Source organism: Carlito syrichta, unplaced genomic scaffold, assembly GCF_000164805.1.
Source record: "Carlito syrichta isolate Samal-C Ts95f unplaced genomic scaffold, Tarsius_syrichta-2.0.1 Scaffold314643, whole genome shotgun sequence".
NCBI lineage: Eukaryota > Metazoa > Chordata > Mammalia > Primates > Tarsiidae > Carlito > Carlito syrichta.
In genome coordinates, this window is record NW_007258739.1 from 419067 (window position 1) to 437232 (window position 18166).

The 18166-nt window shown below is 34.2% G+C and overlaps 1 protein-coding gene across 5 annotated transcripts in view; it reads left to right on the forward strand.

Moving 5' to 3' along the window:
- LOC103274239 (sodium channel protein type 1 subunit alpha) overlaps positions 1–18166 on the forward strand; it is a 137836-nt gene that overhangs the window by 76628 nt on the left and 43042 nt on the right. Inside the window, exons 8-17 of one of the 5 annotated variants that reach the window (XM_008071705.2) lie at positions 1473–1536; positions 2055–2196; positions 2829–3035; positions 4020–4304; positions 5294–5674; positions 6885–7017; positions 7856–8094; positions 9392–9565; positions 10493–10849; positions 12036–12518. In XM_008071705.2, coding sequence (XP_008069896.1) covers positions 1473–1536; positions 2055–2196; positions 2829–3035; positions 4020–4304; positions 5294–5674; positions 6885–7017; positions 7856–8094; positions 9392–9565; positions 10493–10849; positions 12036–12518 — 2465 coding nt within the window. The remainder of the gene's footprint in view (positions 1–1472; positions 1537–2054; positions 2197–2828; positions 3036–4019; positions 4305–5293; positions 5675–6884; positions 7018–7855; positions 8095–9391; positions 9566–10492; positions 10850–12035; positions 12519–18166) is intronic. The other 4 variants (XM_008071706.2, XM_008071707.2, XM_021719411.1 and 1 more) reach the window with 4 other exon arrangements.

Consider the following 18166-nt stretch of genomic DNA (forward strand, 5'->3'; position numbering starts at 1 on the left):
GATTACTTTGGACCAAATGTAAAAATAAATAAAGTAGTTCATCTTTCAAGGTGATTTAAAATTAAATTTACTAAAATTAAAGATAAATACTATGATTGAAAAATTATATTTTCCTCAAGTTAAGACATTTAGTCATTGAATTTAATGGGCAAAACTTTATTTATAAATGTAGGATATCAAAAATTCATCCAGAAACTATCATAGTCTTTTTATTTTGTTTAATTTTAATTGAAAGTTTAAAAATATTATGTCAACTTTCTTGTGTTCAAAAAGGTCAAGATATTTGGAGACAAAAATGACATTTTCCCTTATGTGGTTCTATGTCCTTTACTGTGTATGAAATAAATTCCTCAGAAAACTTGACATCTAGAATTCTTTTTATTGTTTTACAAATTCAACCATGATTTCTTAATTTCATTTTCTTCTCTTTTTTATCATCCATTTACATTTATTTATTTTTACTATACTTGTTTATTATATATTATATTTATTTATTATTCATTTATTTATTCATTCAATAAACTTTAGAAAGTCTATCAGGTCCCAAACACTAATAATATCTCAATAATAAGCCGGGCTCGGTGGCTCAGCCTGTAAGCCCACGCCTTTGGGAGGCTGAGGTGAGTGGATTGCCTGAGCCCGCGGGTTCGAGACCCTCCTGGGCAGCAAGACCTCATCTCTACAATAAATCAAAAAAAATCAGCCGGGCGTGGTAGCGCATGCCTGTAATTCTGGCTACTTGGAGGCTGAGGCAGAAGGATCGCTGGAGCCCAGCGGGTCGAGGCTGCAGTGGCCAGGAGGGGCCACTGCACTCCAGTCTGGGCGACAGAGTGAGACTACAACTCAAAAAAAAAAGAAAATCTAGATAATTACTGATTGTGACTTTCTTTCTAGCAGAAATAATATTTGTAAATAAATATTAACACCGAGTATAATAATAATTCAAGTATATACATGTTACTAGTAGCACATCAAAGGAAGTTCTTAATTCTGCCAATATTTAGTAGAAAGGAAGTAGAAAATGTCAAGGGAAATTTTATAGAAGAAGTTACACTTCAGTTCGACACTAAAAGAAGCCAAGAAGTTTGCCAAAACAGGAAGTTTTGAGATGATGTAATGTTCATCAATTGTAATTACTTTAACTTTAGTATTTAAGATTTTTAAAAATTTCTTGTGTTTTAGTAGTTGATATAATTTATGCATCTTTTCATGTAAACTGCCAGTATTGTATTCTGGAAGTTAATAGAAAGTAATTTTTTATTATTAAAACATAAATAATTTTAAAACTAAATATCTAATGTTCTTAATATGATATTTAGTGTTTGGAGGGAGAGAAGACAAATATTTCTATGAATAACTTATATATTTAAAATTACTCAATAAACCTAAAAGTAGGATCTGATTTTTCTGTTCTCATTTCAGTGTTTTTAACAACGCAAATGTTCGTCATATGACTTTCTTTTTTCAAACAGGATATCATTATTTCCCGGAGGGCTTTTTAGATGCACTACTATGTGGGAATAGCTCTGATGCAGGGTAAGTCAATAATTTATGTGTCTCTGTGTGTGTGTACACACACACATATATACATATATGTAAAGCCTCTTTTTGTAGAAACTGAGGTTAACAGCCAACTAACTTTATTCATGTCAATTTGCTATACTTTAGGTTTTTGATAAAGTATGAGATTATTTAAATATTAGGTATCCTTTTATGTTTTGTAAAGCAAGAAGTAATGCATTTAATTATAATGTTATTTATCTTAGATAAATATATTGAGCTGTGAATCAACTCTGGAGATGTCATAGTAGTGAAAATGAAATGGAGATGTTGAAATGCAGATTATCAACAGAACATAGTTTTGTAAACTATTGTTAGAAATGCTGTAGCATATTTTAATGATGAACCAAATGGCTAATAAAATTATATAAAAGTCAAAAGTTGGGAAATATATTAGGTATTTATCATACTTTTATCTTTGAAATAGCAAACTTCCTGGCTAGAATAAAAAGACAGCAAAATGTCTTTTAATATTTTCTTTTGCCCCTTTTCAGCCAATGTCCAGAAGGATACGTATGTGTGAAAGCTGGCAGAAATCCCAATTATGGCTACACAAGCTTTGATACCTTCAGTTGGGCTTTTTTGTCTCTGTTTAGACTAATGACTCAAGACTTCTGGGAAAATCTTTATCAACTGGTAAGAACTTAAGGAGACTAATACTGCATTTAAGTAGCAGTATACAAGAAAACCAACTGAGTTATGAAATTCAAACCACAGGATAATATCGTGGAAAAAGCAGAGCATGAAACCAGGAGACTTGAGTTAGTCTATCCTACTGATTATAGCACATATTGAGCAGAGTGATGCCAAGGGAGTGATTCTTTCCCATTTTCCCTTGGCTCAAAATCTATTTCCTATGCTTCTCAGACATGAATTCTCCTAAACAGAAGGTACTTTCTCCTCTCAGCCCTACCTCTGGTGAGAGGTGATGAAAATGAAGAAGCAGATGAGGAAAGATAACTTTGATCTTTTCCTTGACTTTCATCAAAGGCTCAGCTTTTTGATGGAGGTCTCCATGTTGTTTTACTGACTCAGTTTCATTCTTATCGAGTCCAAGAATTCCCTCCTGGAGATTAGAGTATGAATGCTTAAGCTAAAGGAGACGGAAGAAGCTGATGTTAAAAAAAATTTCAGATTGGTAGAGGGTAGTGCGACCCAAATAGTTACTATCAATAAAAGAGTTTTGTAAGGCACATAGTAAATTGAAAGTTGAAGCCACTGCTTAGTGAAATAATACTGAAATATAATTCTGATATTCTTGTTTCCAGACACTACGTGCTGCTGGAAAAACATACATGATATTTTTTGTGCTGGTCATTTTCTTGGGCTCATTCTACCTTATAAATTTGATCCTGGCTGTGGTGGCCATGGCCTATGAGGAACAGAATCAGGCAACACTGGAAGAGGCTGAACAGAAAGAAGCTGAATTTCAGCAGATGCTCGAACAGCTCAAAAAACAACAGGAGGCAGCTCAGGTAAATTCACCAAATCAAAGACGCTCTGTCTCATGGCACTCATCTTTTTTTGTTTTGATTGTAACCAACATATTGGCAAGAAAGTGAGAGGCCTAATTTTTTAACAATACTTAAGGGAAGCTAGTAGTATGATAAATTAGTAAAAATGTCTGATTATTCAGTTTCATTTGGTTTAATTATTTTAATTATTCTAGGATGTTTACCGTATTAACCACAGTAGAACTCGCTCATGTTATTTTAATCATCTTAAGATTCTCAGAATAAAAGGGAGAATGTGATTTGGTGGTCTTCTCAAGTGAAAAACTTCCTAAATGAGTATACTGGCGTTGGCGAAAATTCTAAGGAAATAATTTTTTCTTAGAAAAAAAGTATTGTTTATTATATGAAAAGATGCTCAGCTCATTCTTAAAAACAATCTCTTTCTCTTTTTTAACCAAAAATATGTTGACTTTTAATGTGGTTTCTCAGTTTCCTTTGTAAGGAAGTGAACAAATAATACAAGCATCCTCTGTTACAGTGGTATCCAATGGGCATATGACTGTCACTGATTTTATGGAAATAAGGGCATCTAAAGAGTGATTACTTGCTCTTATAGTGAGGTGTCAGTGCTCAGTTTCCTTTTCAGAGAAAAGAATGCAACACAAATTAAATACAATTTTTAGAGTAAATCAAAGTCCCTAAAAGTAATATTATTTATGTTTGTATTGTTGCTTGATGGATCCCTTTGAACTTGTAATTTGGAAAACATAGCACAGACAAAATAAATGTTACCACGGGGGGACAAGGGGTGGCAATTAACTCTGAAAGCCTTCATTAAGGGGAAAGAAAAAAAAATTCCTCTTATACCTGCAGAAAATCTTCTATGTGAAATGAGCTTCAGTCTGCTAAATGTATTTTTTAAATGTTATGCAAATACTTAAACCGTTTTAAGAAAGATTAATGTCTTCTCCAGTGCCATGCTAAAACAATTTCTCCTCAATGAAGCAGGCAGCAGCTGCAACTGCCTCAGAACATTCCAGAGAGCCCAGTGCAGCAGGCAGGCTCTCAGAAAGTTCGTCTGAAGCCTCCAAGTTAAGTTCCAAAAGTGCTAAGGAAAGAAGAAATAGGAGGAAGAAAAGAAAGCAGAAAGAGCAGTCTGGTGGGGAAGAGAAAGATGAGGATGAGTTTCATAAATCTGAATCTGAAGACAGCATCAGGAGGAAAGGGTTTCGCTTCTCCATTGAAGGGAACCGATTGACCTATGAAAAGAGGTACTCTTCCCCACACCAGGTATGGCATTGCTGAGTTTATGAATGTATGGATAACAATTAGAACGAGGAAGAGAGAGGGAGAATTAAAAAGGACTTAGGAATTTTCAACTGAATCAATGATTTTTATTATACTTAAACCATCATTTTTCTATATAGTTATGTGAAAATTTTACTTTGCATATATGTTAAGTCTACAGCTTAGTGTGGTTAAAATAACACTGGGTTGGAAGTCAGGACACCTGAATTTTCATTCTGATACTGTTTTCTGGTACTTGTCTATCACTAATGACATTTAATCTTTCAAATCCTTAGTCTTTTTAACAACAGCAAAAAAAAAAAAAAAAATGTGCAACTGGGGACTACCAGAACAGTAATGTCCTTTGGTTATTTTATGATTTTGTGTTGTTTCCCTCCTAACTTCTTTATAAATCATTATGCATGCTTCTGAAAATAATAGTCATGGCATACCTCATTGAAAAGTACATTACTCTGAATGTCAGAAATCTAAACTTCAAGTTCCCATGGCACTGTACTATATAAGTGAGACAAAAATAATAATTAAAGTGATTTTAGAAAGATAAATTAAAATAATTTCTGAAAAGTATTGAAATTTTTAAAAGAAAAAAAGGCAAACATGGTCTTGTTAAAGTCATGCTGCCAATATTCATTGAATGTTCACACTATCCATTGCAATATACTAAGGATGTTTCCTTTGGGATTCAAGAAATGGTAGTTCAGGGGTGTGTGAGTGTGTGTGTGTGTGTGCGCGCGCGCAACATCTCTAGGTTGCAATCTGTCTCCCCATTCTTTCATCCCAGAGACTAAAAACCGCCTTTTATGAAATCAATTTAGTGTAATCTAAATGCACATGAAATGAGAATAGTACTCAAAAGGAATGAGGCACATTCTTTCATAAATGCCGACATCTCCTTCCACTTAATCTTGCACATTTTAGAGGGTCATATTAATATCATTTTACTTTTTCTGTTTGTTGTTTCAAACTCTTAGTCTTTGTTGAGCATCCGTGGCTCCCTATTTTCTCCAAGGCGAAATAGCCGAACAAGCCTTTTCAGCTTTAGAGGGCGAGCAAAGGATGTGGGATCTGAAAATGACTTCGCAGATGATGAGCACAGCACCTTTGAGGATAATGAGAGCCGGAGAGATTCCTTGTTTGTGCCCCGACGGCACGGAGAGCGTCGCAACAGTAACCTAAGTCAGACCAGTAGGTCGTCCCGGATGCTGGCAGTGTTTCCAGCCAATGGGAAGATGCACAGCACTGTGGATTGCAATGGTGTGGTTTCCTTGGTTGGTGGACCTTCAGTTCCTACATCGCCTGTTGGACAGCTTCTGCCAGAGGTGATAATAGATAAACCAGCTACTGATGACAATGTAAGGAAGTTTTAAATAGTTTAGGCATGGCTGGGCCATTATTGCTGCACCAGCCAGTGTTTCTACAGAACGACAAACTTGAGAATGATTCCTGGTTGGTCAGGCTGTGAATGCACCTGCATCTTGTAATATCTTTGATCGACTAACCAACTAAAACTTAAAACCTTAATACTCTCCTGCACAAACCTGAATGCATTTAGTTATTAAATATGCTAAGAATTAATTAGACACAATTATTACTGCCTCCAGTTGGAGGATTTGCTATATACCCACATTGAATTTAGATAGCAGGACATTCTCTAAGGCTCTAATATAAAAGTAAGTGAATGGTCCTTATACTGAAGCGTAAAGGGTGTATAATAAATCTTTCCAACAGATCCTTCGATTTATCTCTACTTTAGTTTAGATTTTCAAGAACACTGTGCTTAGATAGCTTCATTGTTATCTTAAAATTTCTAGTTCGTATTTGTCTAAAAAAATGCTGATATGGGTCTTCTCAAAACTAAATGAAGAGACACAAATAAATTATTAATATATACAGATGAAATAATTGTCTGTGTGCAAAGGTATGCTAGTGTTCGTGAATGTATACACAGATTGAGAAATTCCTAAACAGATGCTGGCTCTGTTTACTCATTTGGAAATATATCAGCATGAAGAGGCATGACTGAGTCGGAATTAGATGACTTATTGCTTTGATACCCTGGATGAAACTGTTGTCCATGCAGCATGTGTGTGTTTTTCTAACTTAGAGTCTGTGTTGTCAATGACCATCCACGTCTTGTGTCCAGAAAGTGAGATGGCAGCTGTGTTGTAATCATTGGTATTTCCTTTTTTAAAAAATGGCTAACTTATCAATAATCAAATGCCTTGATCACTTATATAACTAGGTTTTTACCATTAGTTCAGAAATAAGGATAATTGTTAAATATGTCTCTCAAGAGATTTATCAACTATATCAAAATTATACATGTTTTATAAAATTAAGAAATTAGAGAACTAAAAAACTTAGTTTTTGATGTATGACGAAATGGTTAACAGTTTGAACATTCCAGGTTAATGATACAATAAGTCAGCAATATCTGCCATCACCAAGTAAATATGAAAGTGCATGATGCATGTGTTTCATGAAATTCACTGTCACCGTTTGGTTGTTTGCTTATCATATTGCTCAAGTTAATCCTTTAATGCAGTAGCATTTTCTCTTCAGGGAACCACCACTGAAACTGAAATGAGAAAGAGAAGATCAAGTTCTTTCCATGTTTCCATGGACTTTCTAGAAGATCCTTCCCAAAGGCAAAGAGCAATGAGTATAGCCAGCATCATAACAAATACAGTAGAAGGTTTGTACAAATTTCATTTCCATTTCAATTATTTTCACTATATTTATATAGTCTCATTTGAAACAAATATCTTTATTTGTGAATGGGAAACAGTGCATTCTAATGAAAAAACAATAGGTCTTATTTAAGAGTTATTATTTTATTTATATACTCATAATTTTTAAAACTTTAAAAAATTATTTAAACTCTATGAAAATTAGCACTAGGATTGCTTTTCTAACTGTGTTGCAGTTCTTTGAAAATGAAGAATAAGACATTTCTATTTCTGTTAGGGGTTTCTAATCTTATTAGTCACAGCGAACCTCTTTTTTATTCTACATAACTTATGACTTCAGCAACACTACCCCTTCCGGCCTCATCCTAAATACTGTCACAATTAGAGAGGACAAATAGGTCATTTTCACAAAATAAGAGCAAATTTTAAAAGATTATTATTGGATCACATTAACCCCTATCCTAACTATTATAACCTGAAGTTGACAGTGTGTCCAGTCATTCATACAGAGTTGTACACATTATCTACACTAACCCAAATCACGTTCCTATTTAGACTTTTTTCAAAAAACCACTCAATTAAGGCCAAGTGCTGAGCCACAGTGCCAGTGAATAAGAGAAAAAACTCTTCTTTGTTGCCTCTGCTCTATTGGGTGTCTGATGAAATATCATTGGGAGTCTAGAGCAAATTCTATAATTCTATAATTTTTTAATCAAGTACAAAAAAGATTGACACCAAATGAAAATGGACTGATTGCTGAAAATAAGAACAGTAGGTCTGAAATAAATATATGTGTGTATAAAACATATCTTTTGGTGGTTGTTCTTATGTTTTTAAATCTAGAACTTGAAGAATCCAGGCAGAAATGTCCACCTTGTTGGTATAAATTTTCCAACATATTCTTAATCTGGGACTGTTCTCCATATTGGTTAAAAGTGAAACATATTGTCAACCTGATCGTGATGGACCCATTTGTTGACCTGGCCATCACCATCTGTATTGTCTTAAATACTCTTTTCATGGCCATGGAGCACTATCCAATGACAGAACATTTCAATCATGTGCTTACAGTAGGAAACTTGGTAAGCATATTGGAAGGTAAATGTGTTGTCTTCAAATTTTATACTTGAGAAACTGTTTACATTTAATATCTTATAGCAGTACTTCAACTATCCTTTCGACCTCCAGCCCCTGCCAATAGGAATTATATCTAGCTGACTCTACCCTAGTCTCTGCCAAAAAAAAAAAAAAGACCTGTAATATCCATGAAAAAAACTGAGAAAGGCATAGGCCTGCAGTACCACTTGAAAACTCAACAGTGATACTTACAACATTTTCAAAATATAGAAGTGTTTTAGTTTAAGAATACATTTTTTGAAATTTTATTACAGTTTTCACTGCAGTAGAAGGTTAAAATAAAATTGAGGATCTTTTTATCCTCCTTAGTCATCATCATTGCAAGGAATAATTTAACAACTCAAAAATGTCTTCAGTTTCAGAATATAGGTAGTACATGTATTGTTTTATCCATGTATTCCATATCAAAACCATGAAATATTGAAAACTTCCAGTGCTTTTTGTATATTTTATGACTAGCAAGGTCATTTTTTGTGACACTTGCCAATTAATTCTTTCTTCTCTTGTTTCAAAGCCATAAGTTTAAAAAATGTTTTCCAATTAACCCAACTTAGGCATATTGACTTTTATTTGCTGAAAGAGATATCTCAATTAATATGTGCATTTTTCATAATATTTGGTTTGAGGTTTAGGTTTTTTTATGATAGAAAGCTAAAACAGATGTAACATCCTACAGTGTATTGTTTATATTTTTAAAACTCGACTATTTGTACCATGGAAGTAAATTTATTTTTTATGTGCATAGCAAATAATCACAATATTATTGTACATATCATAATAGATGAGAATGTATTGAGAGAATGTATAACTCTGACTTGAGGGAAATGGAAGTACGTTTGTAAGTATTTGTGTTATACGAAGTCTGAAGGAAAAGACAGACAGTTTGTTATCATGGAAAGAACACTGTTGAAAATAGACTATTTGCATTCAAATTCCAGTTTTGACATTTTCTAGTTATGTGATACCAAGCAATTTATTTCATCAGTCTGAAGATCTTTGTTTCCTCATCAGTAGAGTAATAATTATAATATCTGAATTATTCATTTATTAGAGTTTCTATGAGGACAAAATGAAACAATGTGTATGAGAGCTTTTCATTAACTGTAAATTGTCATACAAATTTAAGTTAGTTATAGAATCAATATGGGAAAAGTAGCATAAACATTATGTTCTAAGAGCAAATATTATGTCATGTAGAGTCTCATTATCTGACGGAATTAGAAAATTTTGTTTTGATCTTAGGTTTTCACTGGAATCTTCACAGCAGAAATGTTTCTGAAAATTATTGCCATGGATCCTTACTATTATTTCCAAGAAGGTTGGAATATCTTTGATGGCTTCATTGTGACGCTTAGCCTGGTAGAACTTGGACTCGCCAATGTGGAAGGATTATCAGTTCTTCGTTCATTCCGACTGGTAAAAAACAAAACAAAAGAGTAACAGAAACAAAAACCTTTCTAACAATGTGTTCTTGAATAGTTCTGCCATTAGCATTTTAAGGTTTTGTGTAACATTTGCATTGTCAAAAATTGTTTCTAATTGAAAAAATTTATTCCCACTAATTTATAAAACCTTGATTCCAAAAAGCATAGTCGTGTAAAGGTTCATATATTATTCAGTTGCTTTTCTCACTAGTTATTATTTCTAGAGCCTACCAGAGTTAATATTTTCAGATCTAAGAAAATATGTTTAATGAAAATGTGTCACCTTTTAATAGTAACTTGAAAATATAATAGCCATTTGTAGTAGTGGATGAAAATCAGATGTAAGATATGCATGTAGAAACTTTTCTAATTCTATCTAGGAAAAAATATGCACCTTCTAAAAGTTAAAGGAAAGAAAGTCTATAGTATTACTAAACATGCCCCTTAATTCACATATATGTGCTTACAAACCAGGTAAATAATTATAGATTCATAGGAAATTCTCCAAGTTTTTCAATGCAGGTGCATCTAGCGATATTAATGCCCCAAAATGAATAATTCACACTTGTTTCTACTTATATTGGGGCTCAATATGGTGTTATTAACAAATTAATGTCTTTCATGAGAGATCATTGAGATCCAGATGTTACTATAATGATTTCAGGCCTAGTATGTCTTAGAGCCACCTTAGTAAAACAAAGTAACCACTAAAAACTCACTGTCAGATAAATTATCTACATAGTTAAAATATAGAAAAAGCAGTTTCTTACCGGGAAGTCCCAAAACTAGCCATTAGCCTGAGAGAGTTAGGACAGGGCAATTGTAAATGATTCAGTTCTAAGATTATTTCTTGGTAAACCTCAATACATGTAATGCTTTTGAAGATCATAATAATATATATTAATTTTTCATTTTCCAGCTCCGAGTTTTCAAGTTAGCAAAATCTTGGCCAACATTAAATATGCTAATAAAGATCATCGGCAATTCGGTGGGGGCTCTGGGTAACCTCACGTTGGTTTTGGCCATCATCGTCTTCATTTTTGCCGTAGTCGGCATGCAGCTCTTTGGTAAGAGCTACAAAGATTGTGTCTGCAAGATCGCCCCTGATTGTCAACTCCCACGCTGGCACATGAACGACTTCTTCCACTCCTTCCTGATCGTGTTCCGCGTGTTATGTGGAGAGTGGATAGAGACCATGTGGGACTGTATGGAGGTCGCTGGCCAAGCCATGTGCCTTACTGTCTTCATGATGGTCATGGTGATTGGAAACCTAGTGGTATGTGCCCACTAAAGATATGTGATTCAGAAATTTATTAAGAGTAAATTATGCATAGAATGGTGACAGTTTTGTCCAAGAAATTCCCATGATTATTAGTTTAAAAAGTCTCTTTGGTATGCTTATTCTCACTTTAAAAGCACAATAGAGCAGTGACCCTACAATTTATATACCCAATTCCATTATGTCAATCATTTTATCACATTTATTATATGAATTGCAATCGAGTGTCATATTGAAGATAGGCCTTAAAAGGATATGCTGGGAACATTTTATAAATTCAAAATCCAGGAAGAAACCTTAAAAAAAAAATAGAGAAAGCCCAATATTATTTTCTAGTATAGGACAATAAATGATGGTGCTTTTAAGTGTTCATAATGACTGTGCCATTTCCTTGCCCCTTTGTGACATATGGTATTCAGTCACTCTATGTCATATGGCAGATGCATAAGCCAACCTGATTTGGTCAGTTCTCTGGTGACTCTAAGTCATAACAGAGAATGGCCAATGATACCTGATATTACCTTTAAAAAGTAGCAGATCAATCCTCACCTCTTATGTTTGGAATGCAACTGTTTATAGTATAGAAATATATAGTATATTCCAAAAGATATGTGCATGTATGTACAAGTCTCGTGGAGATATTTAGGAATTATTTATAAGCAGTTCCAATTAGTCAACAGCAAAGAATGAAAAGGAAAATAATTAAGAAAAGTGTTAATGCCTTTGTTAAGACCTTAATCCTCATTCTGAGTCATAATTGTTACTTTTCAATAAATATCCTATTTATTGATCAGAAAACTACAGAATGCATTTAAATGTACAATTGCAAATATTAATTATTGTTAAGTTTAGAATTCTTGTATAGTACATATAAAAATCTATTTTCTTCTACTTATACCATTTTAAGCATAGCAAAACCTTAGGTTAGTTCATTCAACTTCTTCATTTTACAAATGGGAGAACTTGAAGTAATAGAAAGCATTTCTTTGCCTAAGCATGCATAGCTGTTTTGCCAGATCACAAATTCAGATTACTTAACTTCTAATCACTATGCTATGGTGTTTCTTTCTCATTAAGTTTCAGAATTTATAGTTTCATCCACATTTAAAGAAATAAATGATCATAATCTGCTCTTCTTTAACAATGGGGTGAAAGTGTAATCAAGTTTTTATTGTTTTTTAAGGTTCTGAACCTCTTTCTGGCCTTGCTTCTGAGTTCATTTAGCGCAGACAACCTTGCAGCCACTGATGATGACAACGAAATGAACAATCTCCAAATTGCTGTGGATAGGATACACAAAGGAGTAGCTTATGTGAAAAGAAAAATATATGAATTTATTCAACAATCTTTTGTTAGGAAACAAAAGATTTTAGATGAAATTAAACCACTTGATGATCTAAACAACAAGAAAGACAGTTGTATGTCCAATCATACAGCAGAAATTGGGAAAGATCTTGACTATCTTAAAGATGTCAATGGAACCACAAGTGGCATAGGAACCGGCAGCAGTGTTGAAAAGTACATTATTGATGAAAGTGATTACATGTCATTTATAAACAATCCCAGTCTTACTGTGACTGTACCAATTGCTGTAGGAGAGTCTGATTTTGAAAATTTAAACACAGAGGACTTCAGTAGTGAATCTGATCTGGAAGAAAGCAAAGAGGTAAGATTCTTTAGATGTGAGTAGGTATTAATAGATAGATATACAGACATACATACATATATACATACATACATATATATGATCCCCAATTTACAATAGTTTGACTTACAATTTTTTGACTTTACAATGGTGCAAGAGCAAAACCCATTCAATAGAAACCAGACATTGGATTTTTAATTTTTGTCTATTTCTGGATAGCAATATGTGGCACAATACTCTCTTGAGATGTTGGGCAGTGGCAGCAGGCTGCAGCTCCCAGTCTACCATGTGATTACAAGGGTAAACAGCTGATATTTCCTCTACTGTATACTCCATTCAGTGCATTACAGGTTTTGTCTATGAGTTCTGTTTATCTTTATCCAACACTTTAAAATATGCTTTCCTTTAGATGGTTTTCCCCAACTGTATGTTAATGTAAATGTTCTGAATATTTTTAAGGTAGACTAGGATGAGCTATGATGTGTCATACTTAGGTATATTAAATACATTTTGACTGAAAGTATTTTCAACTTTCAATGGGTTTATTAGGACTTGGCCCTATCATAATGAGGAATATTTCTAATACAGATATTATATTGCCTGTATTTATATATTTTCCATACAGAATTGTTTGCCATTCTGTAAAATTTTATTTTACTGAGGAACCAAAGATTTAACCCAAGGAAATGACTGATATATTGAAGAATAGCATAGTATATGTGTAAGTTTTGTCATGCTTAGTAATAGATATTTGTTAGATGAATAAATGAATGATTTCACAAGTGGACAAATATAATTTGGTTTAATTCATATAGTAACCTGGAAATGAATATGTTACTATCCTAACTTTACAGATAAGAAAACTAAGTTGGGGAACCGAAGGTCACATAGATTGTAAGGGTTAGTGCTGAGACTTGAACTTAGAGGTTTTTGTCTACAAGTTCTGTTTATCTTTCATTGTATCACATTGCTTCATGTACATAGAGGAGAACTCAACACTAAGAAATATTCTACATAGCTCTTCCAACTAAAATCGCATTACCCTGTGTGTTCATATGTTTGGTCTTCCATAACACTGTACCATAAGCTGGATGGCTTAAACAACTGAAAATTATTTTCTCGCAGTTCTAGAAACTGGAAAGATCATGGTGCCAGCAGAGTCAGTGTCTGGTGAGGGCTCTTCCCTCGGGTTGTAAATAGCCACATTCTTGCTGTGTCTTCATATGGCCTGTCTTCGGTGAACGTGTATGCCACAGCCTCAATCTGTTGTGGGGTGATCCTTCCACCTCAGCTTTCCAAGTAGCTGAAACCACAGGTGGGCGTCACCACACCTGGTTAATTTTTCTTGCTTTATTTTAGAGACGAGGTCTCACCAAGTTGCCCAGGCTGGTCTCGAACCCCTGGGCTCAGGCAATCCTCTCGCCTCAGCCTCCCAATTAGCTCTATTAGATTAAAGCCCCACCTTATGACCTCATTTAACCTTTATCACCTTCTCACAGGCCTTGTCTCCAAATACAGTCACACTGAAGTTTCAAGCTTTAGCATATCAATTTTGGGAGAGACATAATTAAATCCATAGCAACCTACTTTAAAATATTGAGTTAAAACTCTAGTGAATATACAAGGTAACCCAAAAGAAGTCTAGAACAAAGCACCTTTACTTCCTATTTAGTAGCTGGACGTCTCAAAAATAGTAGGGTGCCTGCCCTTTAGGTAACATAGTCTAAATGTTTTAAGAGATCAAATATACCACTTCAAATACACTCATTAGTGATACAATTCTATCAGATACAACCATGTCCATTGCATTTTGATTATTGTCTATAGAAGATACAACTGGCACGTGACATTCTTTTGAATTATTGAATATGTCCCTTAAAAGATGTTTCAAGTATTTATAATGAGTCTCGGAATAATCTAGGTCATCCTCCACTTTTAGAAGTAGGGGGCTAATATTAGAGCTAGAAGCTGCTGTCTTGACCCTAGCCTTAGGGCTTCTTAGGTAATTCAGGTTTATGTGATGACATAAACATAATAGTAGATGACATAATAGTACATAGATCCTGGTCCTACTTCTCATGTCCATGGAAATGGATTCAGGAAATAATATTCGATATTTTTGTAAGACATTGTGAAATATTTCCAAGAGTTTAAAATTAAGTATTATGTCACTACAAACTTTGTCTATTTGGGTTTTGCTAAGGAACCAGATAGAGGCCAATTTTTTTGAAAAATTGTTGTCTAGGTATCTATAAAATTGATTTGAACTTCCGTTAAAATAAATTTAGTAATATCCTAGTCTGATTCTCATTGTCTTGAGCCTACAGACCTACATTTAATATTTGATGAAGACTAATAGCTGCTATATGCTATCTGTTAAATTAAAAATGGGAAAAAAATTTTATTACAAAGATCATCCATACCCTTTCTGCAAAAATTTGACATGATTCGTATCCTTACTGTTTTGTTTTGTATATTTAATTGATCAGAGCTAAAAGAAATGCTAACCTCCTTATAAAGTGACTATCCACTGAACCACTACAGGCAATTCTGTTTCTTTATACATTATGATATTTTATATCTTAGAACATTATATTAATTAAAATTTTTAATGTAGGTTGATAGACACTTTAGAGAAAACATAACGCAGGGTATCTCAAATTGTGAGTCATGACCCAGTTGGACTTGGGATATCCATTTAACAGACTAGTATTTTTTTATTTTAATGAAACAAAATAGATGATGTCAGAGCATGTTGCTTGTTGTAGGGAGAAGTACTGGTGAAGGAAATTTTGACTGCCTGTGCTGAGCTTCAATGCATTGGCTAATTAGAGTGAACACACTTGATCCATGGGTCTAGTGCCTAAAGTTAAAGGGTCTTACCTTTCAGAAATACAAAGACGTTTTTTCAGTTGTTTGAAGGCAGTGGTAATGAAGTCTTCCTCACCCCAGACAGAACACATTGTTTTCTTTTTTGGTTCCCAGAGATATAAGACATAGAGCACAATAATAAATAATACATCCTCTCTGCTCATGCATCTTAGAAAGTACTATAATATTTTAGGATAGCTACTTATATGTATGCATGTCTCTCCTTTTATGTGGTGACCTACTTATGCATGTTTGATACAAAGTAGACACTCAGATCAAACTTTTCCAGCTCATTCAACTCTTCTTAATGGAACCATTTTGAGGGATTCTCATAATCACACTTGCTCTGCACTTGAAATTATAGTTTTATTTTCCATGATTTGGGACCCCATTTTTCTCTAGGTTCAATTGAGTTGGAGGTTGTTGTTTTTGTTTTTGTTAGCCATGTTGCCTTGTTAATTTATATCAGGCTTCTAAGAAAGTAATAATCCCTCATCTTTCCACATGAATTGTTGTTGAATTGCAGTTGTATCTCATCCAGCTAAAATTTTTAAATTAAATACTGAAACTTCTATTCATCCCCTAATAGTACATTTCAGTCTCTTTCATTCGTTTTGAATCTGGCTTTCTTTTCATGTTCTTTTATAGATTATCATATTGTGTCAAATTTCCTGGCACTTCCACTACATCATATCTTCCTTCTAGGCCAGAAATAAACCCACACAAAATTGTTTCTCCTCATTGCTTCATTAGTCTTATATTGTGTTCTGTTCATCCAAGCAAGGCAGAATTTATGAGATACTCTGCTTTTAGAGGAATTAAACTGACAGCAGTTGCTCCAAAAGATGAAGAGTCTTTATTCTACATTAGGAATGCTGCATTAGGAATGTACATTAATCTCATCATTTTGTTTCTTTCTGTTTTAGCCTTTATTCTGTTTGCCTATTTTCATTTATTCAGCAGTCGCCCTATGGCAGAGAGTCTAGATAATGGGAGAAGCTAATAAACCATAAGCCATAATTCTGTGTGTGTGTGTGTGTGTGTGTGTGTGTGTGTGTGTGTGTATACTCACGTATTGTATACATATGTATCTAATGACAGGTGGCCCCAGACTAACAATGGTTTGACTTAATGATTTTTTGACTTTATAATGAGTTTATCAGGATATAGCTCCTTCATAAGTTGGAGCACATCTGTGTGTATGTATGTGTATATACATATATATAAAATGTTCAACTTTTAAATATAAATTTTCATATACCTTACTGACTCAAATATGTTACCTTTTATGGCCTCTATTCGACCTGTTTCATTTGAACATGCTACTGTTTCATTCCTGAATTTCAACAACTTAATCTACAATGGATGATTACAATACTTCAGAAATTATGTGAATGCCTTACATTAAAATTAAAAGTGCCCATTATTTATTATTTGTTATTCATACTGTGAACTTTTGGTTTTAGACATGTGAGGTCACAGTTATAATGTTTCTGGTAAATTCTATACTCTGGAGCCAGATGCTGAGTTCTGTAATTCCATTTTAGCCACTTACTGTGTGACTTTTTCTATCTAATCTTCAGTTTCCTCATCTCAAAAATGGACATAGCCGGGCTCGGTGGCTCAGCCTGTAATCCCACGCCTTTGGGAGGCTGAGGTGAGAGAACTGCTTGAGCCCGCGGGTTCAAGACCCGCCTGGGCAGCGAGACCTCATCTCTACTACAAATCAAAAATCAGCCGGGCGTGGTAGCGCATGCCTGTAATTCCGGCTACTCGGAAGGCTGAGGCGGAAGGATCGCTGGAGCCCAGCAGGTCGAGGCTGCAGTGGCCAGGAGCGGCCACTTCACTCCAGTCTGGACGACAGAGTGAGACTCCAACTCAAAAAAAAAAAAAAAAATGGACATAATGTCACCAACTGTATTCTGGGTTACATGAAGTCATAAAGTAGAAGTACTTAGCACAGTGCTTAACAAATAGTGAGCATTCAATAAATTACCATTATTATTATATTACCCATCTTATTACAAGAATTACTAATAATGTATTCCACTACTTGTTCTTTTTATTTGTTTATTTGCCTTTTGACCTCTGTAATAAGTTGTTTTATAAGTTTACCTCTAGATGGGATAAATTTTATATTTGCTATTCAATTTTAAAATTGTTTAACCACATTCTTGCTATAATAAGCTCATTAAAATAATTGAGAAATTATTTATGTGAAAGACATTCCAATCTGGGAATATAAAGATGCAAAATTCTAAAGATCTAAAGCAGCAAGATGTGTTTGGAAACTATTAGTACTTCAAAATTCCTGGAGCATAAAATCACAGGAGATGAAGTTAGAGATACATGTAAGGAGCAGGTAATCCCAGATTCCAGGAAACCAAGATTAGTCAGGTGTAACAGACATGGTAAGAGGGGAGCTCATGTTTATTTTGCTTTCTACATCAGAGGTGTACACATGAGTCTCTGTCCTCCATTCCAGTACAAACTTGGGGCTGTCTTTTCTACTCCTTCCTCCAACTGGTCTCTAAATGAAGACAAGGCAGGGCATGGGTCACATTTCATCATCTCTTTAAGGCCCAAGAGACCTCATCTCTTAAAGTACCTTCAAGTAGCCTGAGGAATTGTTTTTAAAACCTCAGGAAATTTATTGACTCATGCAATAGTGAGAGCAATGATCAGCTAGAAATGCAGGCTTCTAATGAACATTAATAATAAAGAATGGCGGCTTGGACAGGTTTGGGAGAATTTTAAAAACTGGGCAAGATTGCTAAGACTATACAAAAAAGCCAATA